Source organism: Echinops telfairi, unplaced genomic scaffold (assembly GCF_000313985.2).
Source record: "Echinops telfairi isolate 266 unplaced genomic scaffold, ASM31398v2 ScPeMD7_18;HRSCAF=68, whole genome shotgun sequence".
NCBI classification, from domain to species: domain Eukaryota; kingdom Metazoa; phylum Chordata; class Mammalia; order Afrosoricida; family Tenrecidae; genus Echinops; species Echinops telfairi.
In genome coordinates this window covers 57296467-57308907 of record NW_022103915.1, presented here as the reverse complement: position 1 = coordinate 57308907, position 12441 = coordinate 57296467, and the positions used below count along the sequence as shown (strand labels likewise).

The 12441-nt window shown below is 39.0% G+C and overlaps 1 protein-coding gene across 1 annotated transcript; it reads left to right on the top strand.

The window, feature by feature from the left end:
- The first annotated feature begins 232 nt into the window (after positions 1-232).
- On the top strand, positions 233-11909 carry LRR1 (leucine rich repeat protein 1). The gene is made up of 4 exons (XM_004698565.4): positions 233-445; positions 2948-3046; positions 4978-5699; positions 10595-11909. Exons 1-4 carry the CDS (start codon positions 233-235, stop codon positions 10833-10835), a joined length of 1275 nt encoding a protein of 424 aa, XP_004698622.1. The 3' UTR covers positions 10836-11909.
- The last annotated feature ends 532 nt before the right edge of the window (positions 11910-12441 follow it).

Genomic DNA, 12441 nt, shown 5'->3' with positions numbered 1-12441 from the left:
ACTGCTGATTCACAGCCACAGCAAGGACTAAGTTGTCATGGGAGCGGGGTCACCCTGGAGGGTCTCGAAGGTCACCGTGCTGAGAACGCCCGAGCAGCAGGCGCACCTGCCAGTCAGGCGCATCCGCGGACAGCCACGGCGCTCGAGGACCCCGGCGGCGGCGGCGCGGCGCGGCGGGAAAGAGGAAGTTTCAAAGCCGAGGCGGCGGGCTCGCTGGTCGCCGTCCGGCGGGATGAAGTTGCACTGCGAGGTCGAGGTGGTCAGTCGGCATCTGCCCGCCTTGGGACTGCGGAACCGGGGCAAAGGCGTTCGGGCCGTGCTGAATCTCTGCCAGCAAGCGCCCGAAAGTGTGCCGCGCTCCCGGTTCCGGGACGAGGTGGGCGGTTCGCACGCTGCCTGCCTGCTCGTCTCCACGCTGAAGGACAAGCGCGGGACCCGCTACGAGGTGCGTGGGGCGGACAGGCCGTGTCCGGGGACGTGGACCCCCCTGAGCAGCGGCACGCGGCGCTTCCCACGCCAGCGTCCGCTCTTGTGAGCGGCGGGCCCTTGAGCCCCGTCACCACCGCTGGCTGAGGTTCGGGTCTTTTGCAAACTTGAGAGCACATTTCGTGTTTTTTTATTTTCATTTTTGCACCACCACCAGCCTTTTTCTTTTGATTACTGTTTTTTACAGTCAGGGTTTTTCGTATCTGCAGAGTAGTAGTAAATCGTTTCGACTGGCAGTTGAAAGTTGAAGTCGAATTTTTTAAAGCACAACGATTTATAAAATCTCCAAGTATCATTCCCTTTGGACGTGTTGTCCGGAAAGACGAGTTCCTGAAGAAGGACGTCATGCTTGGTAGAGGGGACCCGAAAGAGAGCAAGGCCTTCCACGAGGTGGATTGACACAGTGGCTGCAACAGTGGGCTACAGCATGGGAACAACTGTGAGGATGTCGCAGGGCGGGCAGTGTTTCATTCTGTTGTACCGGCCCAGTGACACCTAACAACAACAGCAATAACGTCAGGCACTAATTTATTTTGTGAAAATAATTCGAATGCCCTTGTAAAGACTGAAAATAAAACAGGGCAATTCATGATTTGCTCTACATCTGATTGTTGACTTGTTTTATACAACTATAGTGTTACATGTCGCACTGAATATTCATTGGGGAAAGGCAGTGTTAGACTCTCATTTAGAATCAATGTTTGTAAGTAAAAGTATAAAGATTTTCCTCTGAACATGGAATGTATTTATATAACGTTTTGAGAGAAAAGGACTTTATACACCACCCAACATACTCTAGATTGAAAGCTTTTAAGCGACAGAACAAACTGGCATCTAGAATTGGGTCTTTGTAACCATTTGTTGGATCAATTCAAATGGTATTGGTGTTGGACCTTGTAGTTATTAGTGCTGAAAGTGTGGAGTGCTTTGGGACTCTTAAACTGACTCTAGTTTCCATTCATCTATGACTCCCAAATCGGCAACTTCTCTTCCATAATTTCAGAACTTTTATCTGCTCCTTCCTCAAAAACTTCACCTGGATGTGTTGCAGTATTTCAAATTCATTATCTAAACAGTACTTTTAATTGCCACTCCTAAAACAGCTTTTCTGCAGCGTTCTGCAACTCTGAAACCAGGTTGCCTCCATCCAGAACCCTGAAAGTCCTTCCTGTCTCCCACATCTATATAATTGAATCTTGTAACTTTACCTCTTAAATCTCCAGCTTTCCATTTGTCCCAGTGTCAGCTTACCTAATAAGCAAGGTAAACTGAGTTTACTTGCTAATTTGTAGTGCACGGTTTCACAAGGTTTTCCCATGTGAAACTATTCGCCACAGATTAGCAAGTAAACCCTTACTTATTGGGCAATCCACCTATGGTCCCAGCTAAGTCACTGTCATTCCTTACCTGATTGGTTTCTTTTTTTTTTTTTTTTTGGTTCTTCAACATTTTAATAAAGTCTTGTGTAGCACATCTGCCTAATGAAATATGTTGTTTGATTTATTGACTGTTGAATCCATGAGCATTAACTTTGGATCCAAACAAAATGGAAGCCTTGGCAACCTGATTAGTTTCTTATGGGCTCTTCTGGCCACCAATGTCTTTCCTCATCCCATTTTCGGCTCCTCCAAAGTTCATTCTTTTCGAAGAAGCTCAGGGGGCTGTATGTTATCCACCTTAAAATTTTCGATGGATTTCATTGTTCTTAGGATAAATTTTTTTTTAATGTAACAGTTTACAAATTCTTTCACCATTTGGGGTCTACCTCTCAAGGCTCCTCTGCTTTTGTTTTCATTTGGACCCTTCTTTCATACTGAACTTTCAGCTTCCCTCTTGCCTAACACCTAATTCTTCATTTATCACCTTTAGATCACCTGTGTGCCCCTAGACTAGGTTACATTCTCTTGCTATGTAACTTTTGCTGTTAAGGTGCCATCAAACCGGTTCTTGCTCATAGCTACCCTTTGTACAACAATGAAACACTTGCCAGGTCTTGTACCATCCTCACAGTTGTTAGGTTTGTGCCTATTGTTGCAGCCACTGTGTCATCCATCTTGTCATAGGTCCAAAGCAGAGCCAACATCAGTCATTAAAATATTTTTAGACAGCAGTTCTAGCTCTGGGGAAACAGTGGTGAATCATGAGGACAACCTCCTGTTTTCCAGGAGTCTCTAATCTAGTGTGAGGTATGCCCATCCCAGACTGATCAACTGATATTCTAAAGGCAAAGTACTAGAGGAGGAGAGGAGAGGATCCGCTTAGCAAAGCTGTTTCCCAAACACTGGTGTGCCCAGAAGGGGAAAGGGCTACAAGTCAGAGAACAAAAACATTCACTAACTACTCAACTGCTAAACAAACTATCTATCAAAAGCCAAACCAAAGGGTAGGAAAGTGACAGGCACTTTCTGGTACTATTGAATAGCACTACATTTTGTCTTTTTTCACCATTTATTTTAATCAGCTAAAGGAGAACATCGAACAATTCTTCACCAAATTTGTGGATGAGGGGAAAGCCACAGTTCGGTTAAAGGAGCCTCTTGTGGATATCTGCATAAGTAAGGTATGGTATTTACACTAGGTTTATCAGATGTGTCATTTGGACACATTTTTATTTCCTCAATGAAAATTACAGAAACCATTTATGTTTATCTCCTGCCATTTATGCTGACTTTTCATTCTTTTAACGAGACAAATATATATCCAAATTCTTTTTCTTTTTTTTATCATTTTATTGGGGACTCATACAACTCTTGTCACAATTCATACATACATCAATTGTGTAAAGCACATTTGTACATTCATTGCCCTCATCATTCTCAAAACATTTGCTGTTCTCCACCCAAGCCCCTGACATCAGCTCCTCATTTTCCCTCCTTCCCACCTCCATGAACCCTTGATCATTTATAAATTATTATTTTGTCATGTCTTACACTGTCCAACGTCTCCCTTCACCCACTTTTCTGTTGTCCATCCCCCAGGGAGGAGTTTATATATAGATCCTTGTAATCAGTTCCCCCTTTCCACCCTACCCTCCCTCCACCCAAATTCTTTTTCATCTAAGCCTTCTAATCTCGAAATTCTGTGTGGTATACCTATCTATATGGATTTGTGTCAATTTGATGTGGCCATAAATTGAGTATTAATCACACTAAATTGGTTTCATTCATGAAAGCATTGCTTCAGTATAAATGTAAGTAGTCAAAAAGCTCTTAGAAAGTAAATAACGAACTGATTATAAGGAACTATATGTGACCTCCTCCCTGGGGGACGGACAGCAGAAAAGTGGGTGAAGGGAGACGTCGGACAGGGCAAGATATGACAAAGTAATAATTTATAAATTATCAAGGGCTCATGAAGGAGGGGGAACGGGGAGGGAGGGGGAAAATGAGGACCTAATGCTGGGGGCTTAAGTGGAGAGGAAATGTTTTGAGAATGATGAGGGCAATGAATGTACAAATGCGCTTTACACAATTGATGTGTGTATGGATTGTGATAGAGTTTGAGCCCCTAATAAAATGATTTTTTTAAAAAGAAAATAAATATCAAATGTAAAGACAAACAATGCAGCAGAGATTGTCACCCTGAACAACCTGAGCGACTCTTACTTCAAATCCACTATCTCAAATGTTGTATTATGTTAAATATGATGTTTTATGTAGTTATATATCACATAGCTTCATTTATAATGGCATATAATTATGTTGTTTTGAAGTAAGTCATTTTTTAAAGACAATGTACAGTTTTGTTCACTTGTCAGTTTGATGGTGTCGATAGAGATAGGTATATAAGAAATGTCCCAGTAAACCAAATGTTAAAAATGTTCATGGTCAGCTGTTTTAATGTATTTTCTCTAAAGAAGTTTGTTTGAGCATAGTGGTATCCCACATAGCCAAATGTGTAGGTAACCCTTAAGAGCTGATGGCACAAGAACCATCTTTCCAGAGAAAGTGTGATTATATGTCTTCCAGAAGATACCCAGGAAAAGAAGGGAAACTGCTAAGTATGCTTCTGTGCCCTAAATGGAGACTTAAGGGTCTTCTAAGACTCTGGTATGTGATAAGGCGGTGGCATAGTTTTATTTTGCAAGCAAACCACAGGTTACAAATCCTACGTTTGATGTTAAATAAGTGGAGTAAAATGCATCTTTTGTTGTTGCTATTTTTTTGTTTTACTGTATGTATTTGCATGCATTTATTATCATTTTTAAAAATATATGAGCCATTTAAAAAATGTTTTTCTATCTCCCCTTTCAACCTTGCATTGTTCTTAACTCCAAACAGTGTTTTGCAAAAAGAAATGTTTTGCAAACATTAAATTACATTGAAATGTAGTTAAATAAAAATACTAAAAAAAATTTTAGTATCAATAAATGTGAGTAGCAAATGCTTATATCGCTTTGCAGTAGAATGTAACTGCAGATTTTTTATTGAAAGACTGAGCATGCACAGATCTGAAATGAAATATACAATTGCCCGATTTATTTTTATTCAGGCTAATTCCAGCAGTTTAAAGGGTTTCCTTTCGGCTGTAAGACTGGCTCATCGGGGCTGTGATATTGAGACACCCCTTTCAACCCTCACACCAGTCAAGACTTCAGATTTTGAAAAACTTAAAACGAAGATGGTCATCACTTCCAAAAAGGATTATCCTTTAAGCACGAACTTCCCATATTCTCTGGAACATCTTCAAACATCTTATTGTGGACTTTCCCGAGTTGATATGCGTATGCTTTGCTTAAAAAACCTTAGGAAATTAGACTTGAGCCATAACCATATAAAAATGCTTCCCGATACAATTGGAGACCTCATCCACCTTCAAGACCTTAACCTTAGTGACAATCATTTGGAGTCCTTTAGGGTAACCTTGTGTCAGTCTACACTCCAGCAGTCTCTTCGTAGTTTGGATCTCAGCAAGAACAAAATTAAGGCACTCCCTGTGCAATTTTGCCAACTCCGAGAAATTACAGACTTAAAACTTGACGACAATGAACTGATTAGACTACCTTTCAAGATAGGACAGCTGAAAAACCTGCGTTCTTTGTCAGCAGCTCGAAATAAGCTTCCATTTTTACCTAGTGAATTTAAAAATTTATCCCTTGAGTACTTGGATCTTTTTGGAAATACATTTGAAAAACCAGAACTCCTACCTATCATAAAACTGCAAGTACCTCTAACTTTATTGGAAGCTTCTGCACGAACCGTACTACAAAAAAGGTAAGATGTTAATAGTTGTAAAATATAGTACCTTTGGTGATAACATATTAAAAGCAATATTCAAAGTCCTTAACATTGCTTAACAGTGGTGTACACCTTCTGACCCCTTGCTGATCCTCTTTGACCCCTTGCTTTTCCTTACCTCTACTTTGTTAGAATGCTTCCCATCCAGAAATTCTAATACCCCACTCTCTCTCTTCTCTGCCCAAGTATCACCCCAGAAACCCTTATTTGGCCTCTGTATAGAGTTTCATTTCCTACCCTTTACACTGTCTTATTTTTTTGTAAGAGGACTTATTTGTTAGCATTACATTTTTCAAAATGTTTGTTACTGGTTTTCCTCTACTAGAATGTAGTATCCTTAAGGCATGAACTTTCTGTTGTACACTATTTCCCTAGGGCCCAAAATGTGTCATCCCCTGTTCATAGCATATATTAGGCAATCCATAAATACTTGAATGAATTGAATGACCCTAGTGATTTGTTTCTCAAAGTCTATTCCATGAACTAGTAAAATTAGCAACATTTAGGAACTTGTTAGAGGTGCCAGTTCTTGGGCTGCTTGACCTACTGAATCCGAACACTTGATCTGGGATCCGGCTGTTTTTTAAAAGTGCTCCAGGTGCTTCTGCTGTGCCCTAAAGATAAAAGTATAGGCCTAGTAAAACGAGTGTGGGCTTTGGAGTCAAACTTGGCTTTGTGCACCCTTACTGTGTTATATGACTTTAGTAGGTTATTTAACCTCGCCGGTTCAATTTCATCATCTGTGAAATAGGAATACTAATACCACTTTCCAGAGTTTTTATGCGCATCAGTGAACTAATGGACACCAAGCATTTGGCGTGAAGTAGGACTTGGTAGCTATTCCCTTGAGTGGGAAGGAGCTTTTAAAAAAAAAAACAGACAAAAGTTTTGAACACAGAAAAATGTGCACATGAATACACCAAATTTTGCTTTAGACTTGATGCTTATGCATCCACTGAAGCCAAATTCACTCCTTCCTACTAACAATCCTAAGGTTAACAACTCTTACTCTGAAATAGTGACTAATTGCATTAAACCTTCGCACTTAGAACTAGCTAAGTTCTTTTTGAAAATTATGATGATCAGTTCCTACTGCAAACTAAATCAGAATATCTGGAGGGTATGAATGGGATTTGCTTTTAACACCCCAGGACATTCTACTATACAGCTAACCAGGATTGGGAGTCACAGCTTTACACCCTGCTTCTCAAACTTTATGACCACCTGGGTAGGAAGTCTGCCTTTCTAACAAGCTTCCATCTGAGGCTAAGGCTACTAGGCTCACTGACCACACATACTAAACCCAGAATACTCCAGATTCACTGCCATTGAGTGGATTCCAGTTCCTAATGGCCGTAGAGGACATAGGAGAATGCTCCTTTCGATAACCCAGACTTGAAGTCTTTATAGGAGCCTCATCTTTTCCCCTTGGGATGGCAGATGAGAGCAAACTGCTGCTGGCCGGTGGTTAGTAACTTGATGAGCAGCCACCATGCTACCAGGGTCAAAAATCATTAAGGACTCGCTGTTTTTTAAGTCAGTGATTCTCAAACTTGAGAGTAGATCAGAATCAAGACATATTAAACCAAATGCTTATCTACTTCCTTTACCTGGAGACAAGGAGAGTTAGTGCCAGACTACCATTACTGAATATTTTGATCAGATTCTGATGAAGAATCCTGAGGAAATGGGACAAAATGCAGAACAGCATTTCAAATCTTCATTGATTGTTTTTGGGGCCACAGAGGGTGGATAAACCCCTCAAACTATTGTCCCCAAGTAGTTTTTCAACTTTAAAAATATTGCTTGAAATCTTAAAATCAAACAGTAATGTAGTTTAAGTAGTAAAGAATACCTGCCTTGAACGTGATGCATTTTTAAGATTTTTTTATATGGCATCAGGTGGACAACAGGAACTCGATAGATAGGAAGATAGGAACCGAAGAGGGCAATGAATTGGGTTAATGAAGGAACATCTCAGAAAAGGAGTGTGAGAATGGTTGCAGGACTCGAAGGATGCAATCAATGTTGCTGAATTGTACATGTGCAAGTTTGAATTGGTGCATGTTTTGCTTTGTATGTTATTAACAAAATAAATTATTTTTTTTAAAAACAAACCCAATGCTTGTTAAAACAAATTAGTGCCACCACCACCACCCTTTGACTAAGTTTGGAGTAGGGGACAGTCACAGAAAATGCAGGTCTTAACAAATTCCCAGGTTATATTGATGTAGCTAGTTAGAACAGCAGATATAAGGCATTGATTCTTAATTAACAGGCAATTCTTAACTCTTAGTTGACAATGCATGTAAGTTCCTAGACAGTGCTTGGCTTATAAAAGGTCTCAATAAATATTAGATGTATAAGTTAATTTGCTGGCACTTAAAAATCAAGGGAATGCTGTTCTCATTAGCTGTGGAAAAACCTTAAATAAAATTTATAGATGCTTATATCCCACAGACTAATTAATTTAGAATCCCCAGGATGGGTAAAACTATAGCTATGAAATCTGTAGAGATGATACTGATAATTCAGGTGACACCACTTATTTGTAGGAACTATAAATGGCGTCTTGGCACTTTATTCTAGAGCAGTGGTTCTCAACCCCTTTGGGGGTTGAACGACTCGAGTTTTCACAGGGGTCGCCCGATTCATAACTAGCAAAATGACAGTTATGAAGTAGCAACAAAAATAATTTTATGGTTGTGGGGGTTACCGCAACATGAGGAACTATATTAAAGGGTCATGGTATTAGGAAGTTTGAGAACTGTTCTAGAGACTCTGGCTTTATGCTTTTCTGGGTCTTACATATGAAAGAAACATAATGCTTATTCAAATTTGGAAGCTGTTCAAATGAGAAATCACTTTTTTTCTATTCATTGCGATCCTTTTAACACATTTAATGGGACCTCTTACAGATAAAACCATCACCAAGCTGTATTGTACAATTGCAACCACAATCAGTTACAAAACATTTTTCTTTCTTCTTGATCTCCATTATCCCCTCCCACTCCCACTCCCATCCCACCCCTGAAATAACATCTTTTTTTTCTTCATAGTTTTCTTAGGCCAACTGCGTTCCTTTTCCCCAGCTTTATTTGTGGCCCAAACACAATTAAGATTTAGTGAAGTGGTTCCCCCAAATTTGGGTATCTAAATATTCTTTTATAGCATTAAGACTATATCATAGACACTATGGTTGTATTTAGCACTCAATATTTTAAAAAATATAATCATATCTATTTTATTTATTGAAATAACATCTTTTAAGGACTTGAAAAGACAAGGACAAATTGACTAAATGGTCAGATTAAAAACCAACTGAAATCTGACAGGAAAATGTGGAGTTGGAAAGAAATAAAATAGATGAGCAAAGTGTGATGTGAATAATTGTCAGAGCTGAATTTGGCAGAAAAACTATCTGGTACTGCCAGTGGCTTGATAGGTATCTTTTCTGAATTTTCTGACAGTTTTAACCTAGTTTAATAAAGCTACATTTGTATTTGTTGAAAAATATCTAAGCGCCTACTGTGTGTCAGACAGAGCTAGAGACTATGGAAACAGCAGAACAAAACTGTATGGGAGACAGACAATGTCTAGGGTCTGGCTGTATTTGCAGAGGCAGCAGTGAACACTGGGCAGGAAGTCTGAAGAGATGGGGTCTTAGCGTCTCAGAAGGTAGCAAAAGGTTGTTTTTTTTTTTAATCATTTTATTAGGGGCTCATACAACTCTTATCACAATCCATACACACATCAATTGTGTAAAGCGCATTTGTACATCATTCTCAAAACATTTTCTCTCCACTTAAACCCCCGGCATTAGGTCCTCATTTTTCCCCTCCCTCCCCGCGCCCCCCTCCCTCATGAGCCCTTGATAGTTTATAAATTGTTATTTTGTCATATCTTGCCCTGTCCGACATTTTTTTAAAAATATTTTATTGAGGGCTCGTACATTTTTTATCACAGTCCATACATAAATCCACTGAGTCAAGCACCTATGTACACCTGTTGCCCTCATCAATCTCAAAACATTTGCTCTCCACTTTAGCCCTCAATATCGTTTGCTCATTTTCCCCCCTCCCTCCTCCCCGGTTGAGTTGATTTTTATTGTATTTCACCAATCACTGAAAGGTTTTAGGCAGGGAGGTACAATGATATAAGCTTACTTTGCTCAGCCAGTAAAGTAAAACTAGTAGCTCGAAAAGCATGTGCTTCAAATTTCTTTTCACACAGTACAAAACGTTCTCCCAAAACCATTGATGCCTAGATTACATGGAATTACCTAAACAAGTTCCTTCACAGCTACAGTTTAGTAATTTTCCCATTACCAAGGCCTTGCCTTCATATTTTTAGAATTATGTGACATTTAAATTATGTTACAGTGCTCATGCAAGATGATTCAAGAACAAATGACTTTTCCATTGTATTCGTTAGCTATGCTGAAAGATACTTTATGGAGTGATACAGACCTTAGATCCACAATATGAGAAGTAGTATGCTACTTTTAATTTTTCTTATTCTTACTAATCGAGAATGAACTCTGGTGGTGGTGTGAATACACATTGAGCTACTACCGTCAAGGTCAGTAGCTCAAAACCACTAGCTGCTCCGCTCATTGGGGCAGAAGAGGCTTTCTACCCCGGTAAGGAGTTACAGTCTTGGAAGCCCTCTGGGAGTAAGTCTAACCCTTCAGGGTCCTTTTAAGGTTCCCTCTGAGTTGGAATCAACTTGATGGCAGGGAGTTATTAGTCAAAATGATAAGAGTAACTTAATTTCATTGTTCCTAGGTTATAAATAAATATCTGAATACTTGTTCTAATAAGCGAAGTTCTAAATTTAATAACATTAAAAATTTTTTTCTCTCCCAATAGAATTCCATATGGACCTCAAAGCATTCCTTACCATCTTTGCCATGATTTGGATACTGCAAAAGTCTGTGTCTGTGGAAGATTCTGTCTAAACTCTTACATTCAAGCAACTACTACCATGAATCTACATTCTGTTGCTCACACTGTGGTCCTAGTAGATAACATGGGTGGTACTGAAGCATCTATTATCTCATACTTTTGTTCTCTAGCCTGTTATGTAAACTCCTCTGATATGTTAAAGTAATAGGGATTACCAAAAAGAAGAAATTTTGTAGTTGCAAATCAGTTTGGGACTAATTTCTGATTTCCCAGTGTTATAATTGGACAAAGGGGAGGGGAGGAATGTGTGTTATTTAACATTTTAAATCCTTTGATTAAAAAAGTTTAATTACAGTGAAACTTAAGGGTCATGATAAATTAACTTTATTAGTTTATTGCACATATGTGAATTTCAGCCTGCAGTTTCCGGGTGTGTTGTGGGGTTTTTCTTTTTACTGTAAAAAGGCACTGATCCCAGTCATTCTGGTCATAAATTTTTATCATCAGTGTTCTCCTTAAGCTTCAAAGAAAGTGAGTTTTCAAATGCAGATTCTGCATGATAGTGAAAATATTTGAAATAATATACTTTATAAGTATACCACTTCCCCATGGTTTGAGACCTATTATTATGGAATTTATATTCACCAAACATAAAGTAGGAGTAGCTGTGAACAGACTTAAGCGTTTACGAGCCTCATGTTGATCATCACATCTTTTTGTCACTTCTAAGTTTTCTGTTTTAGAGTTGGAACACGGTTTTGAGATTAGGTGGCAGAATATTACTTTTTACTGGTGACTGTTGTATTATATGAGGATTTAAAGATCCTTTTAGTGTTTATTTTTCTCACTAAGCATGTTTGTATTTAAAGACCAGCTAGAAGATTATGAAGACTTGAACTACAGCAGAAAGAATGGAAAACTGAGCCACTTTGAAAGAACCTTAGTGATCCATACAGCTGTTCCCTTCTGTTCGCTACCATTGTCCGAGTTTGAATTAGCCTCTTCACCACTACTGCCATGGCCTCATAACTGGTCTCTGGCAACAAAAGGATGAAGTTACTGGAGAAAACCTCCAACATTAGCATTGTGTCATTATTTTGGGTTTGGAGGTTGGGAGAAGACTATGTAGAACTATTTCTGAAAATTTATGTAACTATTGCCTTCTTCCTTTATTTCTCTAAAAGTCTTATTTGGGGCATTTTCCCCCCTTCCCCTCAAATGTTCAAATACTTCTGAGTAACTGTCTATGTTATGTTTATTAAACTCCATTTGTATGATACGAGTGATAGCTGGCCATGCTTCTTTTCAGAGCTGATCCTCTGAGATCTGGCACATTGTTTTAGAGCAGGGGTGGCAAACCTCTGAGACGGAGGAGCCAATACCGTCCCTCACAATTTAAAAATTATTTGAGAGCCATAAATGTACTTTTACAAATAAATCACCATTATCTGAAAATCCTTCGAATGAAACTATGATAGTTTTATTTTCAATTTTACTTGAGCCACATGTATTTTACCAAAAGAGCCACATTTGGCTGGAGAGTCAGTTTGCCAATCCCTAGTCCACGGGGATATTCAGGTGCATTGAAATTTGTATTGCTAGTGTGTTAGTGGTCAAATTTTTCTCCCCAAATCCTGTATCCTTAAGATGGTTTTCACTTAAAAATGTGTACATATGATGTATGTTAAATAGAAAGCTGCCTTTATCCTGTACCTTTATTCCAAATGCTTTATATACAGTGTCTTATATAATCGTTAGAAATCACTATAGAGAAAGAGGTACCATAAACCCAGATCAAAGATATCAAGCCC

Excerpts from the sequence above, each read along its gene's own strand:
- LRR1 (XM_004698565.4), top strand. The coding sequence starts at position 233 with ATGAAGTTGCACTGCGAGGTCGAGGTGGTCAGTCGGCATCTGCCCGCC. Across the intron at positions 446-2,947 it reads AGCGCGGGACCCGCTACGAG|CTAAAGGAGAACATCGAACA; the intron begins GTGCGTGGGGCG and ends TATTTTAATCAG. Across the intron at positions 5,700-10,594 it reads CGAACCGTACTACAAAAAAG|AATTCCATATGGACCTCAAA; the intron begins GTAAGATGTTAA and ends CTCTCCCAATAG.